Genomic DNA, 14,480 nt, shown 5'->3' with positions numbered 1-14,480 from the left:
ATTTCAGGGAATAAATGTTTAATATTGACAGGCTCAGTACGTTTTGACCTCAACTGACATATTGCCAATCACGTTATATTTGTGTATTCAGTGATTCTTTTCGATGGCATTTTTTCAACAAATTCGTACTGGTGAAAATATGAGATGGATTTTTCACCAAAACAAATAATATGCCTTCAGATAAAGGTTCCAAAGAAAACAAAATATGCATACTGCTCATTTTCTTTATGTGCTTTTGAACAATCGTATATCGAGGAAACATTTAGACAAGACGAAGAAAGGAATCTTCCCTTTCTCCAGTTTTCGTACTAAAGGTGATGTTACACGAGCCGATTTTTAGCGCATTATTGCTCGCAACATTTTAGCCCAGGCTCCTGCTTGACAAATCGTGGGCGACAAATATGACGGACACTGTTGACGTGACTAATTCCGGTTCTCCGTGGTGCATTCTGGGACGATGTGTGGGGCGGTGGTGATACACGCACCAGCTCAAACAAAATTCGGGCAGCAATGTTGCAGGTTTTTGAAAGCGCTTCAAAAACCTGCAACAGGTTGCCATAACAAAATGTTGCTTTAAAATCGACCTGTGCCCCTTGTTACATCAGAAAACTTTTGTTGTGTTATCAAATCGGTTCGTGTAAGATCACCGTATAGCGAAAATGCAGATTGTGAAGGGCTTAAATTGAATCGTGCAATTGTTGCCCCATGTGGGTTATTTACTGGTAGATGCACCGCTCTTGCGCATGAATGTGGAAATCATTGTATGCATTCACATGAGTTAAATTCTTACGCTGTAGGTGTTCGAGGCGATACAGCAAGTCAAAGATGATGATGTAATCAATGGCATCATCGATGAAGTTATACAACCTCAGTTACGACAAGTGATAATTGAGTTGTGGCGTGATATAGCAGAGAGTAACAGAAACAAACAGATTGAGAAGGTAACTATCATGAACACATTGTCATTAGCAACTGTCAATAATAATCATGTTGTAGCGTGCTCTTGTGAAAGATGATAATTTAGTTGCTTAGCAACGGGGAAATGGGATTTAGAGTCCCATTCCGGACTCGAGCCAACGACATGCGAAAAACCGTCGTGCTCAAACCTGTCAGCGGAGCCTCTCTTGACTCCTCAGAAAAGAGTCAGTTAGGCTTGGTACAACCTCGTTCCCAGGGCCTCTCTTCCCTGCCTCGACACAGGAAGAAGAGAAGAGAGACCCTGGAAAGGAGGTTGGGCTTTCCAGAAATTGAGTCTGCTCTTTCAAATTGCCGCAGGCAATTTTTTTGCGCCGGTCACTGTGATTGACCCAGTCAGTGTCTAAGGAGCTCGCACAATTTTATTGGTAGAAGAAAGGCTGAAATGGTTCCTTTTGTACATTGCCAAAATGTCGTCCAAACTGTGGGAATTAAACAAGAATTTTAGGCTACTGAGCACTTTGAGATTCGTTAGCAATTTTTCTAGATTCGTCGAGTTTTGTTTATCATTTCCAGAAAATTTCGCGTTTGATACAGAAAGGCGTAGATAAAATTACATAAGATCACAATAAATTTTGCATTTGCAGCAAATCACAGTTAGATGTTAATACGCATGACCAAACTCTCATTTGCTGGCAGTTATCTGCAGCTCTCGTAGCGGGTTGTCCTCCAATGAGACGAAAGAAAAAATGTATCGAATGATAAATCTTTTTTTGTCTTTTTCCTTTGGTCTTTGCAGGTTTCTTTGTTTGCTAAAGATCATTTCCTTGATGCCTTGTTCCTGCAGCACTTGTTGAGTCAATTGGCTGGTGATGGCTCGTCACTTTACTTCAGTGATTACACAGATCAGGTTTTAGATGGTATGTTGTATACGTTTGCACAGCTTTTCCAACATTGTTGGGGCCACGCGCGCGCATTACATAAGGTCTCCATGGAGATAGCTACTCAGCAAGATGGCAGCCGAATTTTGTAAGTTTACAAAGTCTTATGGGTAGTATCCTTCCCATAATACACTGCACGTCCTTACTTTGTTGGGAGTTTTTGCGTCCGTTGTGCACACAACTTCCAACACCATCCAACATCTGCAGAACCATCAACTCCTTTGGGCCTTGTTGCATTCGTTTGGGCGGGTCTTTACGCCGCCAACCACAACGTAGACGAAAGCGAAAAAGAAAAAAAGGCCGGAAGAAAGAAAGAGAAAAACTAAAATGGAATGGATCTATCGAGCAATAACATTGACCCTGCACGCTTTTCACATTTTTGTAAAGTAGGTACATGTATTAGTCACTCCCCTCGGAGCTTTTCAGGCCTAATTTACAATTCTATTTGGGGGATTTTGCCGGTTCAGACTGCTTATTACGCAGTTTTCAATTAGCCACTCTCAAAAATACCGCAATACTCTTTGTTTGTCCCTCCAAAATTTTGCATAAGCATTGTTTTTATTTTCTTTTGGGACTTAACAATGTTCCCAAGAGAAACTGGAAACAATCCTTATGCAAAATTTTGGAGGGACAAACAAAGAGTATTATGGTATTTTTGATAGTGGCTAATTACTGAGAGACAATAACACCGGGAACTCCGTGCTTTGGTCTTTTCGAATAGCTAGTGTGTGGTATGTTTAAAGGGAGAGTTTCACGTCTCTGCGTATGGGCAAACTGTCATTTCAGCCCTTTTAATTTCATTGTTATTGAAACAACTGAAAGCACTGATGTAGGAAAAGGAAACAATGCCCTGGAAGTGTAATTACCAATTGGAATTAATTTTGCAATCATTTTCTTTGTGTTATGAACCAACTGAATGCGAATAGATAACTCGTGCTTTATGACAACTCGTGCCTCCAATAAAATGTTCGACCGGTACAATAAATTCGAGGCTAAAATTAAATTTGATATTTTCTGTGTAAACCGGCATTATCTTCCAGCAAATTTGGGCCTTAGTCATTCAGTGTATTTGCTGTAATACTCTCAGTGATTAATGGACATCATCATATGGTTCAGTAAGAAACCGTGAAATTTACAACTGCTTGCGCCAAAGCTTGGACATGCGCAAAACCGTGAAACTGCCACTTTAACGTGGCACAGTGACTCGGAACAAGGGTTGTGGTGAGACGAGGCCTGTGGTTTATGGAAGATAAAAATGATTTATGGGATGTTGGATGACGCAATCAACAGGTCTCTCGTTAACTCCTTTTTTTGAAGTCGTAGTTTAATACGTCGCCTCCTCTTGTCAACAGGTATTATTTGCGGGTTGCTGACCTCGCAGTATTTAGCCATAAATGATGACTTAGAAGCGACACAGAGTAACTCAGTTGTGAGAAGATTTCACGAAAAAGTGTTTTGTGATGTGGTAAGTGGAAGACCCTTATAAGAGGGGACTGAGCAAGGAAGGCGGCTACGAGGCCGGTGGCTGAAACATCAATCATTTCGCGATTATTCCAAGTTATTCCGCATGGAAAAGTGTGTACCAGCTTTCCATGAATGGAATTGTTATAAACGGTAAAGACTCGTATCATATCTCAAAGTGCCCTTGGACGTGAGGTGCCTGGGAATGAAATTAAATTACTGGAATCGGAATGCTAACAGTTAAGCCTAAATATTGTTTTAGGCCTAATTGGGCTGAAGGTTAGCATTTCTAAGAGGTTTGGACTTTTTCAACAGTTACAGTGTAACCTCAATCTGCATTTTACAGTGACCGATTACGAGTCTTTACCGTTATTAACGGTGTGGATGTTTCGGGAGAAAATGGCCGAAAGATTCACGCTTCTTCGCGTACTTCTTGATCGAAAATTCATCCAGACCGCCCGGAGCTAGCCCTCGAAGAAAATCAAAATCCCATAGCAGAGGTTCAAGTCACGAGTTCCGAGTTCGACCAAAAGCGTTGAGTAACAAAGACTAAGTTGAAACAGCTATGCAAAGGAAACTGTGTGGTTTTTCAGTGTCTCTTAAGCCCCGTCTACTCAAGCAATTTTTGTGACAATAGGAAAAAAATTGTTCATGTAGACGGGGTTTTAGAGCCGCAAAAACCAAAAACAAACTTCCTCACTTAATTCCTCGTGTGTTGAAATGAGTCAATAAAGTGTCTTTTCTTCTACTTTTTATCTTCAAATTCAGGCTTTGGATGTCTTAATGCAAGAATTGACAGCACATTTAGACGAAGACTTGCATGAGTTACATGAAAGCGAAAAGGAAAATTACGTTTTCGACCTCTAAACCATCGTAACGCTTGGCATTATTGATATGATTCCGAATCACAAAGGATTTCTTGAAATAGCAAAGAATACGTGAACCTGCCCATCCGCGCTGTTCAGTATGCGGTGCCGGCTGTCCGCTTAAGAATTCACGACAGCGATGGTGCTGTCAATCCGTTTGTCAGTCTTTGTCAATCATATGCTCACTTGGTTGATGTCCCAGTCGATTCCGGGAAGTTTATTTATGAGCCAGTTCAGACAGCCAGTGGACCGTCAGTCAGTCCATTACACCGACTCACAGACCAGGCAGACCAACACACAAACAGTAAAAACGCGAGTTGCGACAGACAAACAAATATGCTTCGATAGAACTGATTGAGTTTTTGCGTTTCGTCATCGTTACCTAATAAGCCAGTTGTTCCAAAACACATGCGCGCGTCGCAAATGAAAACAGCACATACTAAAACTGCGAAAATTGGATACAAATTCTTGCAGCTCTTTTCCTTAACAAAGGCCAAGGAAAACTTATGCGGTTCTTTTTATCCTGACATGCGCATGTGTATTGAAACTCTCACAGTGGCTTATTTAGTAACGAGGCGCAGCAGTGCCTTAATCTAGAATATCGAGGTGAGACTCGGTGCCATTGACATTCACGTAAGCAATGGTCTGTTCTAACTGACCGGATGTCCAAGGGAAGTGTTTTTTTTTTATTTTTTTACAATTTAATGGCAGTAAATGGTACAAGGCAGTGACCCCATAGAAGATAGACCACCTTAAAAATAAAAATATTCCTATCCAAAAACTGGATGTAAAGATATTTCTATCCTTAAACAATAGCTGATATTTCCATTAAACAGACCAATGTAAACATATAGATATATATCAAATACAAACAAATAAATGGAAAGTTAATAAGCAATGTAAAACCTCAATCACATCCCTTACTCCTTTCTTTAAGTTTGAAATAGTTGTTGCCTGACGTCTTCCACAGGTCCACGATCGTATTTTTTGAAAAGCTACACTAAAAGGTTTATTTATTTATTTATTTGTTTAACTTTGCCAGTCTTAGGTCGCCAAAGGAGGCTTTTACTTTTTGTAGAAATCTGTGTATAAATCTTCTTTAGAGCCTAGCAAAGATATCTGGATGGTTTTTTTGGCAATAGTAAAAGAGTTTCATGTCAAAGTGACGTTAGCGTCTTTCTGTTGTGTTAACTTAACTATTTATTCCTCGCAGTCTTACAATACCTTTGGCGGTAAACGTGTGTTCCACTCTCAAAATTACCTCCAGAACCTACTTTTTGCAGAGATTAAGCTTTTTAAATAGAATGATGTTCTTGTCTTCTGAGGTGATACTTGATGACGAGTTGGTAGCATTTTGTGAAAAAGTATTGAAAAAGTATCACATGTGACTTGATCGCTCAATCATGCCCAAATATGCCGGGCATTGGATTGACCTTTCATCACCTAATTGAAAAAAAATTGTAAACTATTTGTGGCTGGATCGATTTCTCTGAAGTTTGAAAGGGTGATTGCTAATGAATAGAGAAAGAATCTTCACACTAGCTAGAAATTCCTGTGTTTTGCATGAGAATTCTGCAAAGAGGTAAATGTGAATAAATTGTTCATCTGTGCGCGGAATTTGGCCGTAGCGCCAAACTTTAAGACAGGCAATATTTGCAGTATGGTTTTTCTTTATTGCCTCAGTCTTCGCAACTGGAAAATTGATTTACAATGTGAATTGGGAGAAACTATTTATTCTGTATGCCTTTTTAATTGCAATTGTGCGAGAAGATTCTTCCTTCTTTCTTCTGTCCTTCACAAGCATAGCTGTGGCACTGATTCTGCTTCAGGAAATGAGGACTCCACACAAGTGTTTCCCAACACCATTTTATTGTTTTTTCTTTTCTTTTTTTTTTAAACAGCTTTGCTTAGCTAACCCTAAACGTCAATCTTAAAACATATTTTTCATTGTAAAACCAAAGATTATAAATCAAGCAAGCGAATCAAAAAGTGACCAAATCTCTTTTACACATGTTGAGGTCATTTGTCTTCACTGTTCTTCTAACATGCGTGCAGACAAGAATCATTCAGGATACAGGCTATGGTTTTTGAGATCTTGCTTTTTACCTAAGAGGAAAGTCATCTTGACTTAACTAATCTAACTCGAAAATTTCTTACCATTAATTAAACAGTATTTATTGCATAATTATGCATATTAAATCAACATTAATTTACCCATTGACTCCCAGGAGTGATCAGCAAGTAAACTCTGTTCACAATTTCAATGGAATGTCAGTCAGATAGGTATTGAGAATGAAGACACTTATCAGCTTAATGAACAGGTGTGATCTTAATGTGATACCAAATTCTCATGGCTACCCAACAAATAAATCTGTAGTACTTGTTGTGAGAATGCGCGTTTCGTTCTTGGGAGTGAAAGGGTAAATTAAAATTCAACTTTTCTATTCCTTTTGCGACAAAACTTGATGGTTTCCGTTATCATCAAAACAGTAAACCTGTGCTCGTGTTCTGAATTCCACCGGAAATCAAGAAACTTTTTTCAAAAATCGTCATTTTATTATTTCATATTATTCCCTGTTTTTCTCTAAAAAATATTGGTGAAGGAAAACATTTGTGAAGCAAACTATGAAAATTCGCAAAGCAAAGCAAAAATATCAAAAAGGCTGTCGTTTAGTTACTTGAGCCAGACGACCACATAAGGAGACTGGTGAGAGTATGATTTGTTTGGCCAATCAGAATCACTGCTTGGACTGTCGTAACCATTTCCATTCTGTGACCAGCCATGCGCAGTGGAACCTTTTGACATCACCCCAACAGCCATGCAGTTGTCATTTGTAGCAGTGTTTCCTTCAGTGTTGAATGATGCATAAGGGTATGATCCGCCATGTGCAGTATACGGCATTATCCCAAACTTGTTTTGGAAACAGGTCTGCCACAAAGAAAGAAATTACAAATATTGTGAAAATTGAATTAGCTCCCATTTACTTCGCTGTTTGCTTCAGTCGATCACTCGTAGTTTCCTTAAGGCCTCCCCTCCTAGAATTTTTCCTTTTTGGTTTTTCTGATTTTGACATGTGTATGAATCTGTAGTGCGTGGCTAACTATATGAACTATGTTTTCTCTCGTTTGTTAGTGAATTACGGGTTTCTTGCTTAAGATATATATTTTTAGAGATATTGACTTGGTGTTACGTTGGTGATCCGACTTAAATGTTAACTGCTTTAATGTAAGTTTTTTTTTAAGACTGTTTTATCTCGCTGTTCTAAGGGCCTGCTTGCTACTTCGAATTGTCTCGAGAAATCCGAACCTTATAGCCTTTTAAGATTATATTGAAGGTCTCATTTGTCTATTTGGAAACGAGCTTTGACTCGTCTTACCTTTTTGTTTCCATTCCAAGCAATCACCATCACTGGTTTCTGTACAGCAGCCTTCAGGGCTGATAAGCCCACAGAATGATCCCAGAACGAGGTTTTTTCTCTGTCACCGGGCAACCGCCACATCACCCACTTACTTCCTAAGCCATCCGTCATCTCGCCGCTGGACAACATCACCGTAGAGGCTTCCTCCACTGCTAAACTGCGCGCGTCAAGACAAGCGAACTGATTGTGTTTTGAGATCTTTGCAGTTTTCAGCTCATCAGTGTTGTAGTTGGACACCAGCCATTTCTCATAAATGTTGCCGACTTTTCCACTGATTTTGCCGACAAGAGTCCATCCTCCATTTTTCATATCGCAGAAGGTCTGGACTGCTGAGCTTCCTTGTAGATCTGTCTTGATCCAGTAAATGCCATTCTTTGCGCGCGGTGTGTTGTTGACAAGACTGGCATCATGGATTTGCTTGCACGAGTCCGCGGGCAGCTTCTTGTCACCCAGAAGAGCACTATTCGGGAGGAACAAAGGCTGGAGCAACCCCAAAGTGATCGTCGGGGCTGTGGCAACCAGAAGTGTCACCTTGATGTTGTCGTACAGTGTTTTACAGTTGTGGGGAGACCGGTGGCAGCCCATTCCTAGGGTTCCTGCAGGTATCTTCCATTCTTTTGCCACTTTCCAGTTACTATGTACCAGTTTTCCATTCACCCACTGCCAAAATTTGTTTCCCATCACTCGATAGTGAAGGTGGAACCATTTGTTTGACTGGAAGGCAGTTGGTAGCATTTTTTGGTATTGCCATGCGCTATCTTTGTTGTTAGTTAGCGGTCTGAAGTAGGAGATATAAGGAGTTCCCAGGAAGTATTCTATCCACCATCCAGTTGTGTTGCTGGGATTCACATTACTCAAACGTAGAAATGGTCCAGGCGCAGCGAGTTTTAGCCAACTGATCTCCATCAAGTCAAGCTCGACCTCCACGTCTTTCCAGTGAAATCCAGTTTTGAGATAGACTCCGACCTCCACATTATCGCCGTTTAGATGTTCAGTTTGCATTGTGCTTCCTAGCAGTCGCCCATTTTGTACACTCCATTGTCCCCATGTCTTAACCCAGTCTTTTTTCAGCGTTGAACTGGAGAAGTCATCATAAAAAGCATACACTTTTTCGGGATTATCCTTAGTGCTACCGCTGACCAAATCACCCATCACCAAGGAATATGAGGAACCATCAACAGTGTTAGCTGATATAGGAGCCTGCAGTCTGAACTGGACAGTTGCGGACTTTGTTCCCAGGCCTTTAATGACGCGGTCTAATTGAACTCGATGTTGTCTGTTGTCATGGTAATAGACTTGCAAATCATCCCCGTCGTTACGTGTTAATCCGCGGTCAATTAGTTCTCGGTGGTTTACTGAGGGAAAAAAAAAACGTGAGTCTGAGAGAGCTCAACGAAATGAGAAATTATATTTTAATTTCAAATGAAAACACCGCCAAGACAACAGCTTAACGCTCTCGACTTGCTCTAATCTGCAGCGATTGAGTTGTAACTCAAGTGTCCGATCCTCATTACTTAAACGTTTTCCTTGATTCCATCGATTAGTATTATCTTAGTTTTGGAACAGTTGAGTGGCAATATGTTGTTCGTTGCCCATTCATCAACATTGGCTCTCCGAAGAGAGAATATTTTCTAGATAATGCACATATCGGAGGACGCCAAAGGAGTGGTGTCATTAGCAAACAGGTCGATTCGCGTGTTGAGATGTAAGGGTAACTCATTGATGAACATGATAAGCAGTAAGGGACCTAATATGTAACCCTGTGGAACACCCGTTGTAACCGTCCTAACAGACGATGACTGTCCCATGAATGATGAAACCAGTTGAGTACGATCAGTTAAATATGATTTGAACCAGAGTAGACTGTTATTGTCAAAAATGATCCACCGTGCCAAAAGCCTTCTTATAATCCAGAAGAACAAAACCGTTAATCATATTTTCGTTTCCTAAACCCAGACTGTTTCCTATAGATGAGTTCATGTACATTTAGATATTCCAACAAATGGGCATGCACATGGCGCTCAATGATTTTTGATAGTACCGGAAGCACAGAAATAGGTCTGTAATTATTTACGTCATCCATATCACCAGCTTTAAAGAGTGCAGACACTCTTGCTCGTTTCCAACCACAAGGATCAGTTCCTATTGAAAAAGACAGATTTATAAGCTTTGCTATTGATGGCGCAGGTTATGTGATGCCTCGGCGCAGGAGGGCACAACTGATTCCTTCGATTCTTGTTGCTTTGTTCGCTGGAATTTTTAATAAGTATGTCTTCACCATCAGCTGTAATTACCTGAAGGTAACCTTTCCCTAAGAAACTGTTTAAGTTTCTCAGGACTACAAACATTTGCAGTCTGCAAATGTTGTTCCACTTTATCGGCAATAATTGTAAAGTGTAGATTAAAGTAATTCGCGATATCTGCCGCCCCTTCGTCATTGGCCTTGAGAAATTCAGGTTGACGCGTTGGTTTGCCTCCACTAAGCGACTTTATTAATTTCCTTATAAATTTTGAAAGGCAGCCTTGAAGTAATAGGCCATTTCCGAGTTCATGTCTGCCTCATTATCAAAGCGAGTCTAAGTGCGTAGTCTTTGTGTTGGTAATTAGTTCTACTTTACATATGAATGAAAACTAATTTCCATAAGAAATACTTCGCACTTAGACTCGCTTTGAAGAGGAGGCAGACATGAACTCGGAAATGGCCTATTTCTTTTCGCCTAAGTCTTCTTGTTAGTGGCCTGATTTCGTGCGCCACGATACCTTGTCCACGCGTCAGCAGTGTTGCAAGTCCTCCCTTTTTTCAGCAAAGTGTCTCTTTTTGATAGTTGATCTAAAATGTCCTTTGTCAACCAACGCGGTTCCCTCGCATTGCGCACCCGCTTATGCATAATTGGCGTATGCAGATCAATAGGCCATTTCCGAGTTCATGTCTGCCTCATCATCAAAGCGAGTCTAAGTGCGAAGTCTTTGTGATGGTAATTAGTTCTACTTTACATATGAATGAAAACTAATTTTCATAAGAAAAACTTCGCACTTAGACTCGCTTTGAAGAGGAGGCTCACATGAACTCGGAAATGGCCTATTGCTTGTGAAAATAAATCTTCCCAGGCAGCCAGAGAATCATTTACATCTTCAAATACAAACACAGTATCCCATGGGGAGTTGGCTAGCTAGAATAGACCGAAACGCTGTGCCATCAATACCTTTTATACTTTTACTTTCGGTACTTGATTTTTTGTTGTGCTCTTGCTTATTTCCCTTTGATTGATTAAAATATTTCCGCACCGCGAAAGTTGGCAAATGGTCTGAGAGAGCATAATTTAGAAACAGCACATCAACAATATTCTTGCTCCGATTTGAATAAACATGATCCAAACGTGTTCCACTCGCAGGTCTTGTAACATCATATACCAACTGATCAAAGTGCATGGTTTTAAAGCCCTTAGTTAGACGATGTTTTTGAACTTCCGCCAATCGCATTTATAATTAAGTCACCGCTTTCTTTGCCACTCAATACATTCTTCAAACTTCTTATCATCTACAATTGTACTTGACGGCGGGCGATAACAACCAGCGAACAAGAGAGATCTTTTGGATTTGTAGGGACACAATTGAGGGTCCTGAATTTAAGGGTTAAAATGGGAACTGGGATTGGCCTGTTTTTGCCCTGGGAAAATGGGGCTGAGTCACTGGGTTTGGGATTTGCTCACTGGGAATTGGGAAAAAGAACTGAAATGGTAATGGGAGAATCGTCGTTAATTGTGTTCAATCTATGATTAACTAATTCCCTTAGTTTGGAAAACATCAGAAAATGTTATTCAACATTTAAGTGCCCATATCTTGCCCTCGTCTTGCGGTCAACGATGTTTGAGTAATCTCGTAGACCTTCGTAATCAGATCTTCTCGCTCTTCGGGAGGGAAGCCAAGTTTACTTTTGTTTCTTTCATTACAAGATTTTATCTTCTCTCAAAGTAACATTACTACAGAATATCATCATCATCTGACTCATATTTACCTGGTACATTTATGGTGTAGTGTTTTGGAAGAGCGGATTCTTTGGCTTCTATTTGCACTTGTATTTTACCACCCCTTGTCCCGAAACAACTTGAAGTTTGATCGCGATTCCCGTTGGCTAGCTTTTCCAATAGTTGCTGAACTGGTTTCAACAAAGCGATTTCCTCTTCAGCGATTCGAGCCAATTTCTCAGCGTCTTTCTCCAAGGCAGAAGCGTGATCTTTCGTTTCGGTGAAGGTGTTCAAATCCAGAGTTAATTTGTAAATCAAGGAGTCGATCTGACTTCTGGCGCGGTGTATCTCGTCGTGTTTGGAGCGATTTGTTGACTGGGATTGTTCAGAGCTGCCTGCACAATGTGCAAACAACAAGGATGCTGTAAAAACGGCGGCATGATAAAGCTGAAAACCCATTCCGGAGAAAGTAGTTATAATCTCAAGTGACTTGTTTTTGTGCTATGGGTAGGTTTCTTTGGGATGATCCGAAACCCAAGGATCCTTGATCCAAGATCACTTAGATCATGTTTCCCAGAGTGGATTCATCGGTTCCTTTGATGAATGAGCGGATGCACCCTATAACGGGAGGCAGCCACGGCTATGTTTTCGTTGACACAAGGGAGTTTTGTGTTGTATTACTCTTGGGACGTGAAAATATGTGAGACGGATATTTTTATATCGGCGTCCATGAAGATGGGTATGAGAATCGACGATAGAAATTCGCTTTTTCATAAATCCCATAATACAGCTTATTCAAGTTCTGAAGCATGATGCAGTCCAAAGAGTAAATATTGCAACAGGATTACCCTAGTAAATATACCTTTTAGATGGTCAAGATGATCTTGTCAATAGCGTAAAAAATTTACTCACAACATTCTCTGTGCTCTTGTAAATGAACTTCGTGCACTCATGATGTGATCATGTGATCGTGGGTCAGAACGCTGGTGGTCAGATTGTTTTCTGTCAAGTCGTTCTCTCATGATCCCGTGCTTGCTGATCAGATTGCGTTTTATCATATGGCCCGTGCGGCCCCGCGCGCGCTTTCATTGTAAAACTATCGCCTCGGTCATGGCGCACGGACCTCGCTGCCGGACCTCCCGTCCGGCCTTTCCACTCAGTCAATAAGTACATACTATGCATCCATTCTACCTTAGTCAGCCTTGCCCATATTTCTGTTGACATAAGGGAGTTTTGGTGTTGCATTACTTTTGGGATTTGACCAAACCAAAAATAATCGTGAGAAAATGCGAGATATTTTGATCGGCTCACGCGTGCATGGAGATGGCTATGAGAATCGATGATAACAATGCGGATGATTCAGATGTAGCAGGCAAATCTCTTCGAGAAACATCCGTGAACGTTTATGGCCGGTACTGGCTCGGGTCGAAATGAAATCGGTCAGTACAAAATAAAGACTGCAGACTGAGCATAAAATGCAGACTGAGAATGTTTTCAGTTCAATAATTTCAAGTGTAAGGAATTGACAATGTCTTTCTCGAGACTAAGTAGCTTAGTACAGCCAATCACTGTTAAAGGGTAACAAATCGAAGCTGTCTCGTCCGCAAAGCTGCTAGGTGTAATAGTTTCAGACAACCTCAAATGGAACGCGCATGTAGAAGCTCTATGCAAAAAAGTCGCAACGCGTCTGTACCTTTTGAAACAGCTAAAACGAGCAGAAGTGCCACCAAATGATATGATACTCTTCTATTTGACGAGCATTCGTCCTTGTAATAGAATACGCATGCCCGGTCTCAGTTTCACGCTACTCTGCCGCATTTTACACTGACCGATTCCAGTGATTTAACTTCATTCCCAGGTACCTCAAGTCCAAGGGCACCTTGAGATATGGAAACAAGTCTTTACCGTTATAAACGGAGTGGATGTTTCGAGAGAAAATGGCCGAAAGATTCACGTGTCTTCGCGTACCTCTTGATCGAAAATCCATCCAAACCGCCCGGAGCTAGCCCTCGAAGAAAATAAAAATCCAATAGCAGAGGTTCAAGTCACGAGTTCCGAGTTCGACCAAAAGCGTTGAGTAACAAAGACTAAGTTGAAACAGCTATGCAAAGGAAACTGTGTAGTTTTTCAGTGTCTCTTAAGCCCCGTCTACTCAAGCAATTTTTGTGACAATAGGAAAAAAATTGTTCATGTAGACGGGGTTTTAGAGCCGCAAAAATCAAAAACAAACTTCCTCACTTAATTCCTCGTGTGTTGAAATGAGTCAATAAAGCGTCTTTTCTTCTCCTTTTTATCTTCAACTTCAGGCTTTGGATGTCTTAATGCAAGAATTGACAGCACATTTAGACGAAGACTTGCATGAGTTACATGAAAGCGAAAAGGAAAATTACGTTTTCGACCCCTAAACCATGGCAACGCCTTGCATTATTGATATGATTCCGAATCACAAAGGATTGCTTGAAATAGCAAAGAATACGTGAACCTGCCCATCCGCGCTGTTCAGTATGCGGTGCCGGCTGTCCGCTTAAGAATTCACGACAGCGATGGTGCTGTCAATCCGTTTGTCAGTCTTTGTCAATCATATGCTCACTTGGTTGATGTCCCAGTCGATTCCGGGAAGTTTATTTATGAACCAGTTCAGACAGCCAGTGGACCGTCAGTCAGTCCATTACACCGACTCACAGACCAGACAGACCAACACACAAACAATGAAAACGCGAGTTTTTGCATTTCGTCATTGTTACCTAATAAGCCAGTTGTTCCAAAACACATGCGCGCGTCGCAAATGAAAACAGCACCTACTAAAACTGCGAAAATTGGATACAAATTCTTGCAGCTTTTTTCCTTAACAAAGGCCAACGAAAAATTATGCGGTTCTTTTTATCCTGACATGCGCATGTGTATTGAAACTCC

General features: G+C 40.8%; 2 protein-coding genes across 2 annotated transcripts in view; one reads left to right on the top strand and one right to left on the bottom strand.

Annotated features, from left to right (window-relative positions):
- Positions 1 to 7,114, top strand: part of LOC138030742 (uncharacterized) — a 50,238-nt gene extending 43,124 nt beyond the window's left edge. Inside the window, exons 7-10 of the mRNA XM_068878619.1 lie at positions 798 to 941; positions 1,715 to 1,835; positions 3,209 to 3,321; positions 4,086 to 7,114. Of these exons, the coding sequence (XP_068734720.1) occupies positions 798 to 941; positions 1,715 to 1,835; positions 3,209 to 3,321; positions 4,086 to 4,184 (477 nt within the window). The 3' untranslated portion in view covers positions 4,185 to 7,114. The remainder of the gene's footprint in view (positions 1 to 797; positions 942 to 1,714; positions 1,836 to 3,208; positions 3,322 to 4,085) is intronic.
- Positions 6,036 to 12,301, bottom strand: LOC138029944 (uncharacterized). Its single transcript, XM_068877792.1, has 3 exons — positions 11,618 to 12,301; positions 7,561 to 8,957; positions 6,036 to 7,112 (listed from the first exon to the last, which is right to left on the bottom strand). Exons 1-3 carry the CDS (start codon positions 12,024 to 12,026, stop codon positions 6,858 to 6,860), a joined length of 2,061 nt encoding a protein of 686 aa, XP_068733893.1. The 5' UTR covers positions 12,027 to 12,301; the 3' UTR covers positions 6,036 to 6,857.
- Positions 12,302 to 14,480: the final 2,179 nt, after the last annotated feature.

Source organism: Montipora capricornis, chromosome 13 (assembly GCF_036669925.1).
Source record: "Montipora capricornis isolate CH-2021 chromosome 13, ASM3666992v2, whole genome shotgun sequence".
In the NCBI taxonomy this organism is placed as follows: domain Eukaryota; kingdom Metazoa; phylum Cnidaria; class Anthozoa; order Scleractinia; family Acroporidae; genus Montipora; species Montipora capricornis.
Note: the sequence above shows the minus strand (reverse complement) of the source record. Positions and strands in the feature narration are given on the sequence as shown.

Bases quoted from the DNA above. Each gene is read 5' to 3' on its own strand.
- LOC138029944 (XM_068877792.1), bottom strand. From the start codon at position 12,026: ATGGGTTTTCAGCTTTATCATGCCGCCGTTTTTACAGCATCCTTGTTG. The intron at 8,958-11,617 runs GTAAATATGAGT...TTTTTCCCTCAG, and splicing joins CTACACCATAAATGTACCAG to TAAACCACCGAGAACTAATT. The intron at 7,113-7,560 runs GTAAGACGAGTC...TCTTTGTGGCAG, and splicing joins CTTGGAATGGAAACAAAAAG to ACCTGTTTCCAAAACAAGTT.